Source organism: Mchenga conophoros, linkage group LG10, assembly GCF_057382185.1.
Source record: "Mchenga conophoros isolate Kocher_MC1m ecotype Shallow Benthic linkage group LG10, M_conophoros_male_GT1.1, whole genome shotgun sequence".
Lineage (NCBI taxonomy): Eukaryota > Metazoa > Chordata > Actinopteri > Cichliformes > Cichlidae > Mchenga > Mchenga conophoros.
Genome location: NC_140535.1, coordinates 2900913 through 2923626, shown reverse-complemented (window position 1 = coordinate 2923626; position 22714 = coordinate 2900913). Strand labels below are relative to the sequence as shown.

The following is a 22714-nucleotide window of genomic DNA, read 5'->3' as shown; positions in this document are numbered from 1 at the left end:
TGAACTGTGTTTGAGGTCACTGAAAGCAGAGAAAAACACCTCCAGGGGAAAACGTTCAAAAACTCAGTTTCGGTGCTTAGATGTGGACGAGGAAAACCAAGATGGTGTCAGTCAGTTGTTGCCCACTAGTGTCCGGTGTCAGCTGCAAAGGGATTATTACAAATCGCTTCATGGGGATTTTGAATGGATGGACAATCTTTGGAATCTCTTAGCATTCCCATGCTAGCTCAGGGCAGTTGTGCAACTGGAAAGTTGGTGGCTCCAGTTTCCCCAAACACTTCCATTGAAGTGTGAATGCTTCTGTGTGTGAATGAGATGCTTGAGACAGAATTACTGGTGTTTCTACTTTTGATAGGAAACATTCCAAACAAATGCAAACAGACGACTCTTAAATGGGATACATACACCCATGCCATTGGACCGCAAGTCTTTAATAACGCCCCCAAAAATCTCCATACAAAAGTATATGTACATGGTCACTTAATGAACTGTATGGTTATAGAAATGATTTAATATGCTTCACCTTTTAGTTTTAAATACAATAAATCCCAACAATCAGCAAACACGGTACTGCATCGGGAACACGACGTGCGCCGCCAGTGGAAAGTCCATCTTCATCAAGGCCAGCGGTGCAAAGCAGCTGTCCAAGTCTGGACCCGGATACTGGTTATGACATCAGTCTACTACATTTGACAACATTCATGAGTGAATTCAAACTAAATATTGATTTCTTCACACACACAGTTGCTGAGACATAAATAATGCAAAAACTGAATACCAGTGCAAGAAAGCGTTGGGAGCAGGGAGACGCTAAATCACAGACGGTGGGATTGAGACACTCGTTGACAGTTAGAAGAGAGCCTGAGTGACACTCCAACAGACGACGGACACGCAGTGACAGGTTTTGGTCTACTGAATGTAAGAATCAGCGGACATGTCGTTAAATTTATGCCGATGGGGGACGATAAACTTAAAAGGTAAAAGCTGAGGAAAAAAAGACACCGTATCCCTGCCAAGATCTGAAAGCTTCGACCTGCCACTCTTAAGATCCTCATTTGAGACCTGAAGGAGAAACTCGAGCCCGTGAGGAGAAGGACGAGTGGGTCAGCCTGTCGAAGCCGAGGAGATGCAGCGTGTCACAGTTAACGAGTCTCTGACTGGGCTACGGGTTCCAGCTCCCACCTCGCTCTGTGGTAGCAGAATACTGCTGTGTCCTTGGGGTCACTGGTGGGATTACTCCAACTGTGATTGTGTGACTATGATGACATGCTGATGTGTGGTGTGTGCACACTCACACACTTACTTCCAACTGCCCACTGTCATACACCCTGAATGAAGGCTCGGGAAGCATTTTAACATTTGCTTGTACAGTCAAAGGTGGAATTACTGGGACATCCGACTCTCAAAAGGAAAAACCGCACTAATTCAAAAGACTAGCAGAGTGATCAGGAGGGAGCTGTGGAGGTACTGAGCTGCACTCTGGCTGTGGATCTAAAAGGAGGCAAGGTCAAGACTGAGCGTCATTTTACTGTAATGGTCCCGTTTACTGGAACAACAGAGGGGGGATTACTTAAGCTGAGGCTAAATCCTTCTGTGAATCTAAAAGGTCTTAAAACTGCTTTCAATCTGTTTGTAAAATATATTAAAGTTTGCATGAACAGTAAGAGCAGTGCTTGTCCCAGTACTTGCACTTTCAACTGCTTCTTATTTAAATGTTTATTATGGAAATGTTTACAATAAGTGCAAATTGGTTGTTTTTCCAGAGGAGCTCCTACGATGTTTTTATGCTATGGTTAAGGAGCGAGCGCCACACGTCCTCCACGTCTCGCATGCCCTGCCTCGCATTTTTTCCAAAAGCATCTGTGCAAGTTTCCTGCCTTCGTCTCTCCTCGGGTCCTCAGCCTTACTTCTCAGAGTTCTTGCGTGGCCGACGAAAACTGGACATGTTCTCATTCAGTGCATAGATTCGCCTGGAAAACTCCTCGAAGCCAGCCATGTCCAGCTCTCCCAGCACTTGTTCGTCACACTCCACAGCTACGGCATGGTCTACGGGGATGCAACGGTAGTCATCCAGCCGGGCTTCATCTGCTAATCCCAACCCCATCCCCAGACCTAAACCAGTGGCCTCTGTGCCCATGATCTCCTCAGCTTGTTCCACTGAGCAGCGCAGCTCTGGGATCAGGCTGATGGGCGCCTGTTCTAATACTAAAGAGCCATTCATGGCACCTGGGTGCTGGGCAGCGGGCATCGTTTCTTCATCAGTGTCCTGCACTGCAGAAGAGTTTGGTATCATTGAGCTGCTGGACGGGTTCTCCTCCATCTCATCACTCTTGTTCTCTTTATGCCGTTCGCTCTCTCCTTCAGCAGTTTCACGTCCTTCTGCCTCCACCGCTGTGCCTCTAGCCTCCTGCTTCTCTTCCTTCTGCTCTTCCTCCACAATGGTTTCCGTATTCGTGGAGAGGTCAAGTGGGGCCTTGCTTGGATCAAGGGAGGATGACAGGTGTGTGGGTGATGGTGACGGCGAAGGCGGTCCCAGGCCAACCTGGGACTTTCCCTCACTGATGGCTGTATTGTAGCTGGGTGGAGGGGTTGCTGGCTTGTATTTAAGCTCTGCTTCAGCCTCTGAACTCGCTCTGTTCCTCAAGCCTCGGTCTGGGGAGCTGGTGTGGCAGGGATAGGCCAGCTCGGAAGCTGCAGACACACCGAGCTGAGACTTGGCGGGCACTGGGATGGAGCTGGAGACATGATGTCGGTCACTGTAAGGAGAAAAGAGAGATATCGAATAAGCAAAGACATTTAAAAAGCTACAATAACAAAGTGCCATGTTTAAGATGAAATATAGAGCTGTGCTCAGAGGTTTACATGCACTCATCATTGGTCTGAATAATTGTACACTGTACACCTTTAATGACAACAACTGCTTGAGTTTGGATTCATTTTCTCTGATCCACACGGTCAAAAGTACACAGGCCTACACTCACACACACTTAAATCTTTTTAGCACTTGTGCTGAAGGTTCAAACATTTAACCAAAGCTAATTTAACCAAGACCTCTCAACCTGTTTTTAGTGAACATGATTGATTTGCAGTTTCTCTTTGCCAGCAAGCATCAAAGGCATTTGTTTGACAGCACGTGGATGGACCAATATCAGGAGATCTAAGAAGAATGAATGACTTGCACAAGTTGAAAAGGTCTCTTTTTCTAAACAACTGCTGATTCCAAGATCATTAGATCAAATAACTGCAAGTACATGTTAATTGGATGCGTCTCCACTTTTCTATGCTCTGGAAGAAACTGTCACCTTCAGATAAGTGAATGAGGCCAACATTAAGCTTGTGGAAGGGCCTGACCTCGTTAAAAAATTGCAGCCTATTTTTACAAGCAGAGTCTGTTGGAAAAAGAATGACCGTGACTGTATGTGCTGTAAACCTCTGGCCACATTTATAGTAAGTGGGGTATTTTAGAGTGAAGCGGCTGTTGCATAAATGTGATATTGTCAATGAAAGCGTCTGCAGGCCATCAACTAACAACACACAATTTTGTTAACATATATGCAGCCAGGTCAATTCAACAACGGCCAGTGCAATCTCCCAGAGCAGAGCGGACCTGATGATGAAGTGAGCAATCTAACGCCACAAGTAAAGCATAGAGTTATGGAAGAATCAAATGACACCACAACTTTCAGTGCTGAACTTTTATCATTGCTCCTCTTTGATAACAAACAGTATTTTTCAACGTCAAAAGACTGTTTTACACTGACACAGTTTGTTAAAATCTGTTATAACATATTGTTCGTATCTGCAACAGATCAAAGATCAATTCTGCAGCCAACAGAAGAAAGTATCCTAAGAAGTCTTTCCCCTGGTCCAGGAGAGCAGCAGCTGCAGCTCTTTGTAGGTCACTTCCCCTCACACCATTCAGAAAACATTTGTGCAGTCTGTGCGAGCACTATACATTCAACTTCTGCTTGCTGGGAAAAGCAGCAGGCGCCGACCCAAGTATGTCAGACATTTTCTTCCATCGCAGATAACAGTCTTCGGATCGCCCCGCCCATGAACTGGAGCCATAAATCTATTTAAACAGGCGCCTCGCCGCTTCTTCCGATAGCCAAGGCCACGTATACTCTGCTAAAAATGACCGTTCTGGTGCAGAACAGCCGGGGTTAAAGCTGAAGCAGGACCTTCCTGTGAATCGAGGGTAAATCTCTGATCAGTCAGACATGCAGTCGTAACAGACGTCCTTCCTGTTGCTGACACTCACCGAGGAAGTCTTCTTTGTAACATTTGACATCAGTAATGACAGCACTGGCTGACACGTGCGTTACCCAAAAGTCTGATGGACAGTTTCACCACCAAACCCATGACAGCTTGTAAAAAGGACCTTGGGTCTGACCCTCTCAGGCACCCTGCCAGGGTGGTCCTGACAGGGTTCACGGGCAGGACACCTCGCTAAGCAGAGTGGAGAAGCTCGTCTAGTCTTAAGAGAAACGTGTCAAACTTCAAAGTGCCTGTGATGCAGTAAATGAGAAACATTCACAGTCTGAAGCTCCAGTATGAAACTGCTTATTGTAACAACCTGGAGATACTGTCCCTCATGGCTCACATTTAAGCTAATTGGAGGCTTACGCGGAGATGTACACGTTGGATCGTCAAACAAGGCCAGGTTTAAAAAACAATAAAGGGAAGAGGTAATGACGTTATCCAGTGAAAGAGTTCCTCCCAAGTGTGGTCGACAGGAGCTAGGCTCTGCTTTACTTGGCAGTACAGGTCAACCAAAACACATCATCTGCTACAACTGCTCTCCTCCAACAGGCACATGGTCAGTCCTGAGGCAAAGCGTATTTGGGCAAATTGGAAACAATGTGCTCTTTACCACCTAATTTTCTGGAAAGATCAATAAGAAGAAGGAGCAGAGCGAGAAGCTGAATGATTTGCCATCTCAAACACTTATCTGTAACTTTCCAAATGGAACCATCATGGCCTCCTTGGAAGCCAGTTCAAAAAAAGATTCAAAACCTGAACCAGTGGAAACGCATAAAGACAGATGCCGTGAGAAGTCATTTTCCATTTAAGTAATTGGAAAATGTTGTTCAGACTGAATTGTAATGCACATTTGGAAACTGAAGAAGACTGAGTAAAAATCGGAAGATTTCCGCGCATCATTTATAACAAGCTAGTAAACGATTACTATGTTTTCTAGTTTGACCGATTGATGTCTGTTCAGCAGCGGCTGATTAGAAGCCTCTGACTTTAATTGGTATCGCTTATTTTCTTCCACTCCTCCCTCCAGCTGGCTCACCATTTAACCTGCCTGCTCCGATTTCATCTATGCCAGAGAACAATGCATTATTGACACTGGCATAGAATCACACGGTCACCATACAGTCTTTTACAGAATGAGGAGTTTTGTATTTGGACCGTGTTACTTTGTTCCACTCAGTTTCAAGGTTAGGCTCCTATTACTGTCATTACTTGTGTCAAATTGTGCGGCAGAGTATTAGCAACAGAGGAGACTGGGTGTGTCGGGGAGGAAGCCAGCCAAGAGAACCTACGAGCAGGAATACATTTCTCTTTTTCGTAAAACATTTTAACTGTTACAGCTATTTCGTGCTATTTAATACTGGCAATTAGGTTAAATGTGTATGACCATATGTGAGAATGTGTCGATTAATCATGCCATGAAAACACTTCCTAAAGCTGTCTGGAAAAGCCGGAACTTAAAGTGGTCGTATTTAAATAATGCCAAGTGCTTATAGTAAGCAGCACAGGACAATTATGTGTTGTTAAATAGATCCAGAGCTTATTATGAGTGGGTTTTTTTCCAGGAATGGGGTGTTATTGTCTGTTTGGTTAGTAGACACTGACCTCTAGGTCTGTAGTATATGAAGATGTACTCAGGTAAGAAGTAAACTGCCTGCAGTGCAGTAAACCAGTTCTGCTTTATGGCACTTCCATTTGGAGTTACTATATAAAAATATCAGAACCACAGTTAACCTGAAATTCAACAGTTTTGTAAGAGAACGTCAGATGAGTTACTAACCGCGGGTGACGCACAGATATTCTTCCACGCCTCGGAGCTCCTTTACCTCTGTTTAAACATATTTCAGATCACATACTTTTTTGGGCTTTTTCCAATAATAGTGAAGATGATGCTGGTGGTAACTTAGAAGTGCTGTCATTACATAATGCAGCTCTGACTCCATTGTTTACAGTATTCTCTGCAGTCTGCAGCACGTGAAGGATCACAGCAACCTGCCAACTGAATGCATTGCTGGAACATATATACAAACTTATTGTTTTACATACAGTATAAACACCAATGACACCATCTTTTCCTCTTTTTTGACACAATATACATATATAGTATGTATATATAGAGTACTGGCCTCCACGTGTACACCACTTATGAAGATGAGATGCTGTAATAGGCTTGAGGTCTCAAACTTTCTGTGCAGCTTGGACTCATACGAGGAGCTTGACATTTCACGCTGACTGGAAGAAGACCTGTTGCTCCCTAATGTATGCTGTGCAGCTCCACAGTTAGCACAAGCTGCTCACCTACAGGAGACATTTAAGTCTCACTGGGCCCCATCCTCAAACAAACTACACATTATAAAGGCTACGAACAGGCCTCTGTCTAAATCATCAAGCCGAAAACTTGACTTGCCAAGCCAGAAATAGCTGCCTTCCCTCGTAAGCGTTTTGCCTTCTCTCTTCCTTTCCACTGCTGTTGTCAAACCTGGCACATTTCAAGGCGATTCAGGAATTTGGTGAGTCAAGCCTTCTTACTGTCTAATCCCCTGACAGGCTTCACAACACGCCCCCGATCATATCCAAATGCTGCTATGGCGTCACAGGTTTTGGGCCAAAGCTAACAACAGCAGATAAGACTTGTGCGTTTGATGTGGTTTAGTCGTTTCACAGGGATTTCCCTAAAGTAAACATGACTAAAAACCTGATACGTGGTATGGAGGAAGCCAAGTTTTCTTTTTGCTTTATTAGAGTGGCTCTTATTGACTGTCTGGCCTTTGAAGACAGACTGACCACAGCACAGCATGTGGAACAAAAGCTGAGAACATCCTCGCACTACTCAATGGTGCTGATGTGCTACAGAAATTACAAAGACAAAATCTGCAACACTGATATACTGCGTATGCAGTATGCATGTTGCTATCGTCTTCCTGTGATCCAGTCCCCTCAAAACATCAGTACTCTCTACTATTTATGACGAGCAGTATACAAACCCCACTTATGATGCATAGAAAGCCTGGGTTGGGTCAGTGGCTGTCAAACTCAGGTGTCTGGGCCACAGACGACCACGCGGTGTGCGGAGGGGTATTTATATTTATCTTACATATTGTCAGAATGTAAGATATTAAAAAACCAAAACAAAAAGGTATCACAACTTTTAAAAAAAGGTGAGAAAGAGAAAATGTATTCCCAAATAAGGAGGAATGGACGCTTGGAGAACACGAAAAAGGAAATGATCAAAAATACAGCAATTCCACAGAGAACCTGTCAAGCTTAACGTCCCTTACAAATGCTTATTTTAGGTGTATAACTCAAGAATTTCTCTTCCTTTTTTTTTTGCACTGACAGGAGCGCAGCTGTCTAAATATTACAACCCTCGGTGTACTTCATGCAACACAAATCCTTTTGCTAACTTCAGTCACTGTGGGGTTTGGGGAAGATTCACATCCACCAGCTGTGGCGTTGAATGTGCATGGCTAGGCGCCCTGCCACACCTTGCTCCCCCCACACACGTGTACGTAGCCCTGCTTCCAGGCACCGGAGTGGGATTAGGACCCTGTGAACTTCTGCCAGGCCCTCAGCGGATGTGGAGCGGCAAATGGGACCATGTTGAACGTGTTTGCTTTGATGTCGACAGACTGCGTAGTTTACAAAGAACTGGTTTCTGGTGCTGTCTCTATATGCCTCTCGATAATAGATTCACCATTTCCCCCACTGTTTCCCATCCTTCAGCGAGATTAGAGGAGAAAAAACTATACTGCTCATTTTTCACCAGGGCTGCATTGTATATACTCTGACATGTTATGATGTGTTTCTGAGAGAGAACTGTTTGGAAATCTATTAAGATATGATCAGCAGTTTCCCAGATGAGCATCACGAAGCCCACTGTATAAAAATGACATACGCTCTTTTCGATTCTTACACGCATTCTTTCTGCTTTTCCATTCGGTCTGTATAAAATATCCAAGATGAACCCACTATGCACCCGTGGTGTGGGTATGAATTATTTCTATATGTAGGAGGCAAATGTTTCCAAATCTGTTCTGGAAACAGTTCCCTCTGTCATAGCCTTCACCACATCATGATGTGTGGAAGGAAGAAAAAGGTGGCAAAGAGGAGGATAGGCAGCTGATTAGCCTGCCTCTCACGGGCTATATAGCAAAATTACCTGCAGCTGTCACGTAGCCTCTTAAAAACATCCATATTTCATAAGCCGAGTCCCAGCTCCAGGCATTCCTTCTGAATTCAGCCTTTTTAAACCCGGCAGGAAGAAGAACCGGAACTGACACGGACAGAAAGCAACAGTGCGTCCAACAAAGCTGTACTTTTATGACAAAATGTGTGGGTCAACTTATTAAGTAACACAAATGAACAAATAAAATGTTGAAAACATACATGTACGCACATTACGATCAAGGAGCAATAAAGGTGGATAGTTTCTTTTTTCAAGCAGCAGTCAGAAGTTGACAGATTTGTTCATTCACACCACTTTACAGAGGATTCTTTCATCAGAGCCCTGTGTCAGGCCGGACTTTCATCTGGGCGAATCCAAAAAAGACGGAATGTTCCATTTATAGAAGTTATACAAGTAACATTACATCAGTGAAATACTAGAACGTTTGTCTTATGACTACACTTTGTTACTAAGGTGCTTTTTGCTGTTTTAAGATTTTCATTTTTCCTGTGACTTACTGCAGGTTTGGGTAACAGTAGGTTACAGAAGCAACCATTTATTTAGCCAGGGGCGCTCAATTTAGGTGGAACACCTAATGGAACGATTAAAGAAGGAATCTAGTTTTAGGAACGATTTTTTTGGGAGGCCTACAATTTGTTTTTATTCATTCCACAATTAGAAGAGGAGGCTGTGGTGCTCACAGGGACTGGTTTCTATTTGTGAAAGTCAGAGCAGAGGCAGAAAATCCAAAGAAAGAAACTAAAAAGTAGAAACTAATAAACTAAAAAGATGGAAATCTAAGGAGCTTAAAGTGGACTTCTTCAGGTTTCAGACGTTTCAGCTCCCATCTGAGAAGCTTCTTCAGTTCTAAGAGCTCGGTGGAGAGTCCGAGGTATTTAAGCCCTGATGGGAGTTGCTCCTTAAGAGGGTCCCTGACCCACTATTGATCATGTTCCTCATCATATAAGGCAGTGTGTGAAAACGGGTGTGGTCATTATCAGCAGAGGTTTCAGGGGACACCACTGTGAGACAGTTTCTGACCATTAAACTGACCTCACAGCCCGCTGTTCACCAGCGGTGCTAGCTTCAACTATGCAAACACAAACACTACGTTAGACGAACAGAATCGACTTCTTTTATTTGGTTTCTCTGTCCAAAATGTGAACATTGGCATCCTCGAAAGACTGACCCAATGTGGATCTGTCCATTCTGCTCACCCTAGCTGGTGTCTGACCTTCTTTACTGTGCATCTCTGCTGATTGGATGAAAGCCCAGTTGGGACAACCACATGTTTAAAGAGCTTTCTTTACATGCGTTCCTTTTCTTTCCCTTCTGCCTCAGAGGGGACGTTTTCTGCCCGGTGATGCAGAGTCCTGATTACTCCAAGTTTGTGTTCCGGAGGGTGGTGGGAGTCAAAGAGTCGATACTGGTCTGCGTGTGTGGGCTTCCGATAAACTTCAGCATTGAGGTTTCCATTCTCCTCAGTGTACACAGCACAGTGCAGAAATGGCAAACTATTATTCTTTGTATGGTGAATTTTATGTTTCTATTTACTGAGTTGATGTGAACAGTGACGGATTCTATTTCTTGGGTTTTGATTTGTCATCAACGTATTTGTACCAGTGGTTAGGTACTGTCCCTTCAAAAGAGCAAAGAGCCTCACTTTCCACTTCCACAAGGTTTGCCACAGTGGGTGACACTGGGGAGCCCGTGGCACATCCATGTTTTTGTCTGTAGAAACCTTTATTGTATTTCCACTGCATGTCTTTATCCTGTCTTCCTTCTCTCATCCCAACCAATCACAGCAGATGGCCCCGCCCCTCCCTGAGCCTGGTTCTACTGGAGGTTTCTTCCTGTTAAAAGGGAGTTTTTCCTTCCCACTGTCGCCAAAGTGCTTGCTCATAGGGGGTCATATGATTGTTGGGTTTTTCTCTGTATGTATTATTGTAGGGTCTACCTTACAATATAAAGCTCCTTGAGGCGACTGTTGTTGTGATTTGGCGTTGTGTAAATAAAATTGAATTGAAAAATTGAAACTGAATATTTAAAATATTTGTAAGGCAGAGGTCTGACAGTGATGGGGGTAAAGCTAATTCTGTTTTCTAAGGCGCTGTCTTGCTGTAGTCATTTTCTGACCGTCTCCACTGTCTCAGTTTTGGGACTGCAAGTGAAGAGTGAGACCACAACAAAGGGCTCTATGGTTTCATCTGGATCAGTGTAAATGTCTGAGTTTCTGATTTGGTCTTTGAACTGAAGAAGCTTCTCGGATGAAACAGCATCAAACTCGTCTCTGAAACTCGTAGAAAACCATGACCTGTAAGGCTGGGAACCCACACCAACATAAATCCAGTGGAGTTGAGTCCCAGAACATAAACATGGACAGCATACCATTGTAGGTTTCATTTAAATATGTACATATTTATGTCTAATATTGGTTACAATTTCCTGTTGTACTCTGCTGTATTGAGTAGCTAAATGGCAAAATATCAAAACGTAACTAAAATAGTTTTGCTCAATATGTACGAGAGGTTTAAAGACGACTTAGTGTTGTGGCACGCCATCAATTATTAGTCTTCAGAGGTGCCTGTAGGCAGACAGAGTGCGCTTCCAGTCTTTGTGCTAAAATAAACTAATCAGCTGCTGGCTGCTTCATATTTACTCTACAGAAACGAAAGTGAACATCAATCTAGTTCGTACGTATTTTCTCCAAATGCCGAACCGTCTAATCGCTGTGGCAACATAGCTGAAGCTCTATATCTTCTGACAGTGCTAATGACAGATAAATCTGTAACATGTGTTTGTGGCTCAGTGCTGCTCAAAATGATGGGAACGGCAGTTTCTTTCACTCAGCTGATGGCTTCTGAGTCAGTACAGAGCAACTCCTCTCTGTCACTGTGGTCTCGTTGTCACACAAGAGCGTGGCTGTGGAAAACCGCTGCAGAAGACTTCCACTTTCTTTAAAACCTCCCATGCGCTCGCGCACACACAGCTCCAGGGTTAGCAGACCCACGCTTTCATCTCATCTGTCTTTGGGCTCTTCCACTTCCCGTGAAGATTTTTTGGGAGTGGGACAGAGTTGAGAGCTCGAGCTTTTCATGGCGTCTTTCCTTTCAAAACAAAAGATTATTCAATTAATGTGTGTAATACACATTTTCCCCTTTGCTGACCCTGGGAGAGGAGATCAAAGACAGCTTTTTCTTTTATAGGGAAGTGGAGCTGAAGTCTGATGGAGACCAACTCTCAGGTTTTAGTAAAGGGTTACTCACAGGCCATAAGACTGGAGCAGAGATCTAAGCATTCCAGTGGACAAAGTAGCTGCTGTAAAACTCATTACCCACTCCTTTTTTTTTAGATGTAGGGGAATGATGATGTGCAGGGACGTTACATCATCATAACTTAAAACAAAGTATTCTTTTAGCAGCACTTTCAAAGTCTTTTGTAAATAACAGTCTATGTGACAAACGCAACGAATGGCTGCATCAGATCTTTATTTTCATTTCCTACTAATGACCCGACTACTGCGCTGTATATTCTGTATTAATCTGTTGTTTAAGGCAGCGGCCCCCAACCATTTTTGTGCCACGGACCGGCCTGTAAGGTGTCGCGGATAAATACAACAAAATAAAACCGGTACCAAAAAAAAAAAAAAAAAAAAAAGACGATTTATTCATAACATGCGGGAAAAGAGCCAGGGAAATTAAGTTAACGATAAAAACCCTGAAAACCATAAATGTCACACCCGAGCGTCAACTCTTGCGGCCCAGTGCCAAACGACTCGCGGAGCGATACCGGTCCATGGCCCGGGGGTTGAGGACGCTGGTTTAAGATACAAAACATGAATGGCACTATTGCTGAGTAGCTGACTAATTCAAAAGTAGTCTGTTTGTTTTGGCAGCAGTGCTATTAGCCTACTTTGGCCCATTTCATGGTTAAAATCACTAACAGGGACAAAAGTGTTTGTAAGTGAGTGTTGAAAAGTGTCAGACTGAAGACTTTGTCCTTTTTCTAATAGTTCAGCTTTTGAAAAACGTGCTGGTCATTACTTATGTAAATTGGCAGCTTGTGTGTTTAGAAATGTGTGCGTTGTTAGCAGATCTCCAGCAAAAATGTCGACTCCAAAGTTGGCGTGTTTGAGACTGTCCATGTCCATTTGCCCTGCTTAGTAAACTTTACAAACTATTAACTTGGAGCATGGCCTATACTTTGAATCTAGCTAATCACAGCTTGCATGTGAAGCTGCATGTGTCTCTTGCAAACACAGAGCAGATTTCTGAATCATCTTTAGAACCCACTGTAGAAAGTGTCTGCGTCATTCTTACCATCGCACCATCAGCCCATGTTCCAGGAAGTTCTTCAGGTTGGGTAGTGTCTGCTGCAGGTCTGGGGTGGTCAGTCCATGTTGATATCTCAGCTGCAAGACAAGGGAGCCACATGCTGTGTCATTAACTCCTGACAACCTACCACGTTGTACTGAGCCACACGTAACCTTACACGTAGCGTATGGTGGGCCGGCACCGTCGCATTTAACTCTGACACATGTGCACAGTTTCCATGTTTATAGGAGATAGAAATATTACCTACAGAAGAAGTCTGCATTCTTTCGCCATGACACAGTACTATTCTCCCCTTCAGACTATTATTCATCTGGACACAGAGTGGGCAGTCTTCCCTGATAACAGGCATGTGCGCTAATATGTAAAGTGTGTGGAAAGACAGGAGATGAGATGCGGGTGGCAAGAAACAGCAAACACGTTACTGAAACATCTGGATGAAATGGGGCAAAGACAGGACATTAGAAAGCCCATTACATTCTCCCATGATCTCTCGCTCTCTGACTTCTATATTTGGCCTTGAACAGTCCCCTCCTTTTAGCCACAGCACTTTATTTCATGATGATACAATCAAATCTTACATTTAAAAAAAAAAAAAAGAAAAAGAAAAAGTTTCAAGGCCACTTTGAACCTCCAGCACTCGTGTCTCCTCCAACAGTTGAGTGATGTCACAGCAAGCCATCAGTTGTCCCGGGGAGTTTATTTAACCTATATCACTGAACAGCAGAGGAGCATCATGCCACACGTCTAGCTTATATCTCAGAGGCCCCTCTATCACATACACACTGCCTACATCGGCTTACATCTGTTTTGTTTCCACTTGGGTGCCACAGCAACCACTCAAATTTCTTTTTTAAACACTTCTGTGGTGAAGAGATGAAGCGCACATGACTATGGCAGTCCACTCACTCAGGATGCACTCAGATGCAGCTCGTTGATATACGAGCACTTAATGGATAAGCGGCCTAACTGAAAAAGGAATTAAGGAGAAATAAATGTTGAGGCCTCTGAGGTCAAAGATTAGATTTACCTGAAGAAGAGAGATGTTTTCAAGGTCGTCAGCAGGCCTTCAGACACATCCATACAAGCTTTTTTTTTTTTCTTGTGGTAAATTTTGTTGTAGTGGCACAGTAGCCACACCTAACATTTAGGTTTCACAATCCGGTGCTTTTGTGGGGCTCTCTTAAATGAAGTGTGCGAAGTGATTGTGGTTACAAAGCACAATTAAAGAGTGTATTTTCTGCACTAAAAATCCTTTAATTTTCTCAAAAATCATCAGTGCGCCTCATGTATGAATTCTGGTCGTGCTTACTGACCTCAAACCGATTTTCTGTGCTACATGGTGCTCAAAACTCTGTCAAAAATGTTTTAGCACGACTTTGCTAAGCTACGAAGCCGCACCGCTTGATGGATTGTTGGAGCATTACAGCTACCGTAGTCAGGAGCCTCGCAGAGGAATCTGGGTCCTAAACTCCGTCCGTTTCAGGTCCCAAAGTCAAACGAACACTGCAGCATCACTGAGAGTTAAAAAATGTCTAAATTCTTTCATCTTTAATAAAATGATCAGCGTTGCTGCTTTACCAGGTGTAACAATTAAGTTTAACATCCAGGCATCCGTGAAAACAGAATGTATTACATCTAACGGAGTTAGAAGTTAGCAGGAAGTTAGCTCGCTAGCTTCCACCTAAACATGATATAGCATGTTCTGACTGAGAGATTTCTGAAAGAATTCAAACGTACAGCTCTGCTATCACTTCCAACATAAATGAAGACAGAAAACTAAACAGCAGTGACGTTTGTAGGGTTGCTGAAGTTGGGCTAGCTGGTATATAATGATGTGCTACGTGATCGCTAGCGACACAGCTATGTTAGCATAACATAAACACAGTGAAGCTGGAGGATGAACGCCAACTTTTTTACACTCGATAAAAGTTAACGTGAGGGTTCCTGGTGGTTAGGGACAAATGCAATCGCATGGCAGGATGCTGTAAACGGACCAAACTTCAGTCAGGAGAACAACTGAGATAATCCATCCACAATACGAGGTTAGTCATTAATATACTGCAACAACATGGGAATAGAGCTGCTGCCAGAGAACGCAGCATTAATGAATCAATGGTACAGAAGTGGAGTAGCAAGAAGAATGAGTTGAGGAAAGTTTGACTTATCTGACTGTTTTTGTTTCACTTAATGCGCCTTATAATCTGGTGCGCCTTATGGTCCGAAGAATACGGTACACAATAAAAATTCCCCAAATTATATTTATATGCATTATTTACCCAAAGACATAAGTTTCACTGTGTAACCAACAGGAGAGCAGTGAGGCTTTGTAGAGGACTGCTGCACACTCGTCTCTCAGCTCACAACACAGAGACCAGTGGTAACTGTAAGGATATCCATCTGAAGCCAGATTAGGACCCGTAACAGCGTTGATGGAGCTGATCTGTTCAATTCTGCATTTTTCTGTGTCAGGATGATGTGGTACTGTCACCCCACCTGGCAGGTGGACGGTGTGAACACAAGTTGCGGTTTGATAAGGTTTAAAGCAAAAATATGTTTGGCAGTAGAAGCTCTTCAAATATGAGACACCCAGACAAAGACCAAGCGTGGCTCTTGTAAAGCTTGCTTAATAGCAAGTAGAGGCATAAAGGCACTGAAACAAAAAGGTCCACTCAACATAAATCCCCTTCAATGTCAACAGCTGCCAGAATAATGTGCACACTGTATGGCATGAAGGGTACAGTATGTGTATGATGGACTGAAGTGTTTTGCATCAATCTTGCAGTGTGTTTTTGCATGTGTGTGTTCTGGTCTCAAATGGTCCGTGTCTGTTAGGGGAGCACCAGAATCAACAGCTCTGACAGTATCAGAGGGAGGTTTTATCAAACACAGCTCATAGTGGGGGAGTCGGAGACAAGGGTGACACCTCAAAACCCAGCTGATGATGGAACGGTCCAAAACCTACGAGAACAACACAGAGATCCCATTCATGGATCAAGGTAAACATCGGGGTTCTGACCAAGAGATGGTGGAGCTGGGTTTGAATCGGTAGGCCAAGATCAATAACACCAACAGATTTAGACCCAAAGAAGAAAAAGCACAGCAATGTCAGCAAAGTGGGGCTGGCTGCTAAATGCTACAAAAATTCAAAACCCTTTCCTACCTCACATCAGTCCCAGAGCTTTAAAAAGGAGAAAGCAGGAATCATGAATCAGATATAAGTATAAGGTTAAAGCCTTTGTAGAACATAATGTATGTTTTCCCTCTCAGTTAGGCAGCGTAACAAAACGCTATCTTTAAAATCCCAGTACTTGGCCTGTGTTCTTGAGTGTGTGAAAAACACTGATGTCAAATTACATGGCTGTAAGTTCGAGTGCGTGTGGAGGAGGAAAAGCATGAGCCTGCATTTGGATTTGTTCCTTTTATTGTTTTCCTTATGATTAGAAAGTATGCGACGTGCAGCAAGCGGATATGAGCGAATACGAGAGACTGATGGGTGACGTCACAGTCTCGCTCCCAGTGATCTTCAGCACTGTGGAGGCTGCCGTGAGCAATTCAACTTCTGATGTGTTTGGTCTTGTTTTGTGCGACATACAGTCGACCCCCCGTCTACACCTGCCTCTGTATGACATCATTGAGAAAGAATATTCCTAATATAGTCACATCAGAAACATAAAGACACCTGTGGGCACAGAAACCGTCACTCTACCTGGTGTTCAAATCTTCTTTCTGCAAGGGGCAGCCAAGCAGAAGAAAGTAGGCTTAATAGGAAAGTAGGAGCGAACAGCTTGTTTCAGAGGATGAGGGACTGCACCAAGACGTAGTACGATGTAAGAAAGGTTATTACTGAACTGCAAATCATGCAAAACAGCTCTAGTACCATCTGTAGAAAAATACATTGTGCTGGAAATGAGCACAGTTGGTATAAATATGTCCGTCCTGAGGAAGCCCATATGTGGTTGCCTTGTATTCTGATGAGGAACATGGCTGATCCTTTATAATGTATGCCTCCTACAAGCCAACGCTGAAGAATTCCAAACTCTACCTGCATGGATATTCACTCAAGCCAAATCTCTGCCAGTGTGCACCAACAACACTTGAGCTAAGTGTGTGCTTGGCAGCAGTGCAGAGCCACCAGTGCTGGGTGACTGCAGCTTCACACAGTCTCTGTAATGAGGTGTTAAACACATTCAGACAGTTTGTAAGGCTGAACGCATACAGCCCTACAGCTGACCCAGTGCTCAGCCAGCCAGACTATCAATATTCATAAACCAGTCTGGCCCTTCCTGGTAGAAGCTGCATTAAGTTTCTCCTCAGGGTTCACAGGGTGTGTGTGTGTGTGTGTGTGTATGTATATGTATGTGTATATATATATATATATATATATATATATATATATATATATATATATATATATATATATATATATATATATATATATATATATATATATATATATATATATATATATATATATATATATATATGAATGAGTGCTGCTTGTGGCCTTTGTGTAGGGAAGACATTTTTCCTGTAAGCTGGCTTCCAAATATGCAAGCATCAACCCTCTTATTTCTTCTTCTGACCCGCCTTCTGATCTCTAGACACAAACAGAAAATCAAAAATGGAACGTAGAGAGCTGAAAATACTGCAAAAGAAGATGAAAATTGTGAGAACCCAGCAACAGCGGGCCACAGGCCTGGGATCAGCAAAGCCATGAAGCTATGGCAAAGAGCTGCTGAAGCTAGGTTAAGAAGAGAGGTGGTGATCAGTGAGCAGTGGTGTGGCTTCATACTGAGAAAGAACACTACAGATGTGATGTTTGTTTTGATTGATGGAGACGTATAGAGAAGTTAAGTAGGAGTTGCATTGTGTCTGTGGAGCTAAAGAAACCATATGATAGAGTAAGACAGGAGCTGTGGTACTGAATGAGCAAGTCAGGAGTGGCAGAAAAGCATATAAGGCTGGTGCTGCACATGCATGAGGACGGTGAGGTAACATATGGGTTTAGAGGTAGAGGTGGGACTACATCAGGGGTCTGCGCTGATGTTTGCAATGGTAACTGACAGGCTGACAGACGAGGTCAGGCAAGAGTCTTTGTGGAGTATGATGTTTATGTGATCTGCAGTGAGAGCAGGGAGCAGGTGGAAGAGGGCCTGGAGAGGTGGAGGGATGTACTGGAGAGAAAAGAAACCAAAGTCAGTAGATGTGAGACAGACTACATATGTGTGAAGGTTTATGAGCTGAAATACCTTAGTTCAACCATCCAAAGCAACGGGCAGTGCACAAGAGAGGTGAGGAAGAGAGTGCAGGCAAGGTGGAGTGGGTGAAGATTAGCATCAGGGGTGAAATGTGAGAGAAGGATAGCAGCAAGAGTGAATGAAAAGACTGGTAGAGATCTGCTATGGTGTATGGTTTGAAGACAGCTGCGCTAACAAAAAGAAGGAGGCCGAGCTGAAGATTAAGAGCGAGCAGAATGGACAGTATTAGAAATGAGTACAGAGATGACAAAGTTAGAGAAGCAAGGCTGAGAGAGTTTGCAGACCTCAGAGGAGGTTTACAGATGTAAAGTAAGAGGACATGAAGAAAGTTGCTGTGTCAGAACAGGATGCTGGAGATATGATGAGATTGACGCAGATTCACTGTGGTGACCCCTAAAGGGAGCAGCTGAAACAGCAGTAGTGACCCATACGGAAAAGAAATAGTAAAAACTTATATGTGATTACTCATGAAAGTGGCCACTTTCGCATTACTTTCATACATTGTTTTAGTAAGTATCCAAAACATACAAGTTTCATTATATAATTTTTCAACGGATCTTATATCTGTTTTCACACTTATATGCTTTTCATACAAGTTTCACACAAGACAGATACAAACTTTATAAGATTTATATATATCTTTTCCATATGGGGAGAAAGACCTGATGCAGCTTAATGGCTTAAAGCTGGGTGTTATTTCCAACTCTGTGCTCCATGAAAGCTTCGACTGCAGGATGGAAACAAACAGCTAAACAGGAAGGTTTAGATTCTGGTCTAAAAATTCAAACTGTTTTTGGGAGTGTGTCACTGACACCAAATAAAAAAGGGCTTGTTTTCTGCTGCACACAGCAGGATTGAACTTTTGCGCAAACCAACAGCATGCAGAAACAATCTCAGTGTTTCTGTTAGCAAATACAATTGCTCAGAATCAGATCACTTGAGAGAGCTTGTCATTTCCAGTTTCCCTTTCATACCTCCTTGTGATTTATGCTGGAGTCGTTTACGTGTTTGTGCACGAGTGTGGATGCGTGCTTTCATGCTGCCCACAGGGTTCCTTGTAATAGGGCTAACCATGTCGTGGCAAGAAATTCCCAGGGCCCATTGAGGACAGCTGAAAGGTGAGAGGATCTAGTTCGGGGTGGGGGGTTGGTGGATTGGGGACACCCACTGGGGCTTTTTCAAATGATGACATAGTGAAATCGATCTAGCAAGGGATCCTCCCTGCTGCACACGGTTGTGGGTATGTGTGTACATTCCCTTCAACAAAACCCACTCAGGGCTTTGGAGACTCTGCAGCGCGTCTAGTGGGTAATCAGTCTGTATGACAGCAGGGTTTATTATGAGTGTGTGAGTTTAGAGAACGAGTGCAACTGACCCATCACATCTGAGAATTTGGGGACTCATCCCTATTCATCATCAAGATAGAGGAACAGCCCCAAGAATGCAGCAGTGTATACAGGCCCAGCTTGCCAATCCACTGGAGCCATGACCACACACAAACACACGCAAGCTGAACAGGGCTGGCGGGAACCAGTCAGTTTACAGTACATGCCACCCATCATTTGGCAAAATCTGCTTGTTTGCTCTGAACTCTGTAAAGACACTAAACAAGCACAGTACTAATCACATTCAGATTAAAACCACTAATATGGGCGTTTGCTGAGAATTTTGAGGTTTATTACTGACGACGCGTTGCAGAAACGGTCGCCCAGGTAACTGGTTTCTGAAGTCTGATTTCGAAACCTCAAGAGAAGAAAAAACAAAAACAAAAGTCACCATATTTAAGTCAGACAGAGTCAAGTTATCAAGCCTGGTGAGCAAGCTGCATCCCTGGTGCTAAATAATAAACTAATAAAGTACTCGACTTTAACTCATCACAACTAAAGCACAAATTTTTTGAATGGACTATACTGCACAGCGAGACATATTATTTATCATGTAACTGTATTAAAATGCTCCAAAAGGCTGCAAAAGTGCAAAGGTGAGAGGTCCAGTTCAGACTCGAATTAGCAAAGGTGACGTCTAGCAGACAGCTACTGCCGACAGCTGAACACCTGTCAGTTACAGCACACTTCATTTTTCGCCCTGGATTCGCCTGCCATGAAAGGGTAACTATCTGTAGTGGAACCAGGCTACAAACATGCTTTTCATGTTAAGTTTAACATGATAGTCTCTGGGTTTCACCCGTTTTTCCACTCCCGGAAATGCCATTTTTGCCATTTTTCAACTAGCATTGTGTTTCAGGATCAGAGGTTGCTATCTGTTGCAGCCCAAAACCTGAACTTGATGAGTTAAAAGGTGAAAGTCTCCAAATGAAACTCTGCAGTATCATATGCATGACTAGCCTGTCCACTGGGGTAAAGCCAGGAACTGTTATTTTACAGAGCACATAGGTTTTACATGCTCCCTGGGGAAGGTAATCAGGGAGCTCATTAGGTCCTATGACAGCTTGTTATAAGGGGGCTAACCAGGGGTTCCTCCCTCCACTGTCCCTGTGGTCAGACTGTGTACGGGATACTTCAGCAGAGGCAGCGAGGCTGACCCAGGCATTCGTTTTCATACTTAGACCTCATATGTTGAGAATTGGAGCTTTGGGAGATAAGTTGCCACAGACAATTTTTCAGAGCCGTGCCTTTTCTGGTTAAGATGATTGATTCATGAACAGCTTACATACCAGTGAATTACAAAGAAACAGAGCATACGTAGAAATAATATTACAGGAGCTGAATGATATTTTGGTGTAGCAAAATCCCCTGTAACAAATGATGACCATTAGTGTGGACTAATTTGTTACAGCGTAATTAAACTGTTCCCGTCACTCCTCTCATCATGATAGATGGAATTCAGTAAAGCCTACAGTGCTGTTTGTTAAGCCAAAGCTAACACACAGACCAAGTTTTAAATTACTATTAAAATCTGGTCAATTCTAAAAAGCCCAATGAAACTGTGAAAAAGCGTTACTGTACTTAATGTTGCATTTACCTCAATTTGAACCAATATGGGTTGTGATGCATATGGGCCGTCCCTCTGTTCAAGTGAGACATGCAATAAAAACAGCAGTTTCTTGGCTGATTAGAGCAGCTTTGGGGCAGCTGTGGTGTCTTTTCGGGTCGTTTGGCTGGTGCGTGAAAATCACCCGCCCCACACGCAGCACGCGTGTGTGGCCAGAACTGCTTTGCAGATGATTTTGCTGTTCTCATTATAGCTGCTATTATATTAGCATCTGTGTTTTTGTACAACCAGCGCACGCAGTGGCACGTCAAAGTACATTTTGTTCATTTGTGTTTGCAGCGATCCACACATACAGCTCTGAATCTCTTTTCTCTGTTTGCCTTCGTATCTGCTGCAGCCAACGGCTTCAAGGTCGAGTCCAGCCTTCAGGAAATAAACATCTGATTCACCTCAGTGGGCTGATATGGTGGAAATGTCAGAACACCATATTCACATATGGGGAGATTTCATCTGATATGTTATTTTGATGTTTCAATAAACAGTTTAAGTCAGGAGAAAGATTACAGCACTGGCATTATCTTTGTGGCTAAGCTGCAAAACCAGGCCGCAAAATTTCTTGTGTTATACAGTTTATATTTATACAGTTTGAACCTACAATACAACATGATTTAACCAAGCTCTGCTTGAACTTTGAACATCAGGAAGAAAACAAATTATTCTGGATTTATAACTTTGAAACTGAACCTGAAAGTGAAACTTTCCTAAAGGGACAACTGTGCCCTTACATCCCATTTGAACTTCCCTCTTTGCCATGTTTGCAGCTGTGAGCAACAATTAAAAATAAAAGCAAATGACATTTCTGCTCTTACGTCTTAATAACAACGTGACACATCTGTGTTGCTGTTGATGCATCTTTTCTTTGTCTTTCTTGGCAACTGCAACCAGACAAGTGCATCGCTAAGAACGCTGAGTCTAAAGTCCTTCGGGGAAGTGTTCGCTGTTACCAGTGTTTCCCAGTGTTAACTGACCAAAATCTCATATCTCGATATAAGACATTTATCGTCCCGACAACAATATAAATCACAAACATGTTACATTTTCTGTAAATTCTGTGAATCTCGGGCAACTTGACTTGTGTGAAGAGTCTTCAGCTGGGCGTCGTGCACCTGGAGTCGAGTGTTTTGACTGATGCGTGAAACTGTACACTTTTAGACATAAACTGTAACAGCCACCAGTATCTTTGTATTTATTACACGGCGTGCTGCGGGGGAAAGCCTGTTCTAAGCTTTGAGTCTGAGGTCATTTGGAGCGCCCGACGGCTCTTTTTTTGCTTCTCGCCCATAAACTCTCTCCACACTCTTTCACGTGACTCTTGCGTAGGTGGTAGAAGATGTTTGTCGTGTCGAGTCTGAGGTGGGGGCCGGTTTCCTGCATAATTTGCAGAGTACAGTTTTCTGGTCCATGTCAGACTTTTGATAACCAACCCATGTCCGTGCTACAGAGGCAGCCCCTCGTTTAGGAATAAGGTCCTGGTTTGTTTTGACTGGTCCTTCTGTTTGTCATCATTTTAGTTTATTTTGAAAATCTGAACTGGATCTTCAGCTTTACTGTGAAAGGTTTATGTGGAAAATAAACAAGACGACGGCGGAGCCACACGCTGGGTTTACCATCGTTGTTGCTAACGACAACGCGTAAAAACAGTCGCTTGTCCGTCCGTAGTGTGGTTATTTTAAATATAAGAGAAA

General features: G+C 43.3%; 1 protein-coding gene across 1 annotated transcript in view; it reads right to left on the bottom strand.

Moving 5' to 3' along the window:
• Positions 1–371: 371 nt before the first annotated feature.
• Positions 372–22714, bottom strand: part of uvrag (UV radiation resistance associated gene) — a 92740-nt gene continuing 70397 nt past the window's right edge. Inside the window, exons 14-15 of the mRNA XM_085288179.1 lie at positions 12745–12836; positions 372–2756 (exon numbers count right to left, since the gene is read on the bottom strand). Of these exons, the coding sequence (XP_085144305.1) occupies positions 1904–2756; positions 12745–12836 (945 nt within the window). The 3' untranslated portion in view covers positions 372–1903. The remainder of the gene's footprint in view (positions 2757–12744; positions 12837–22714) is intronic.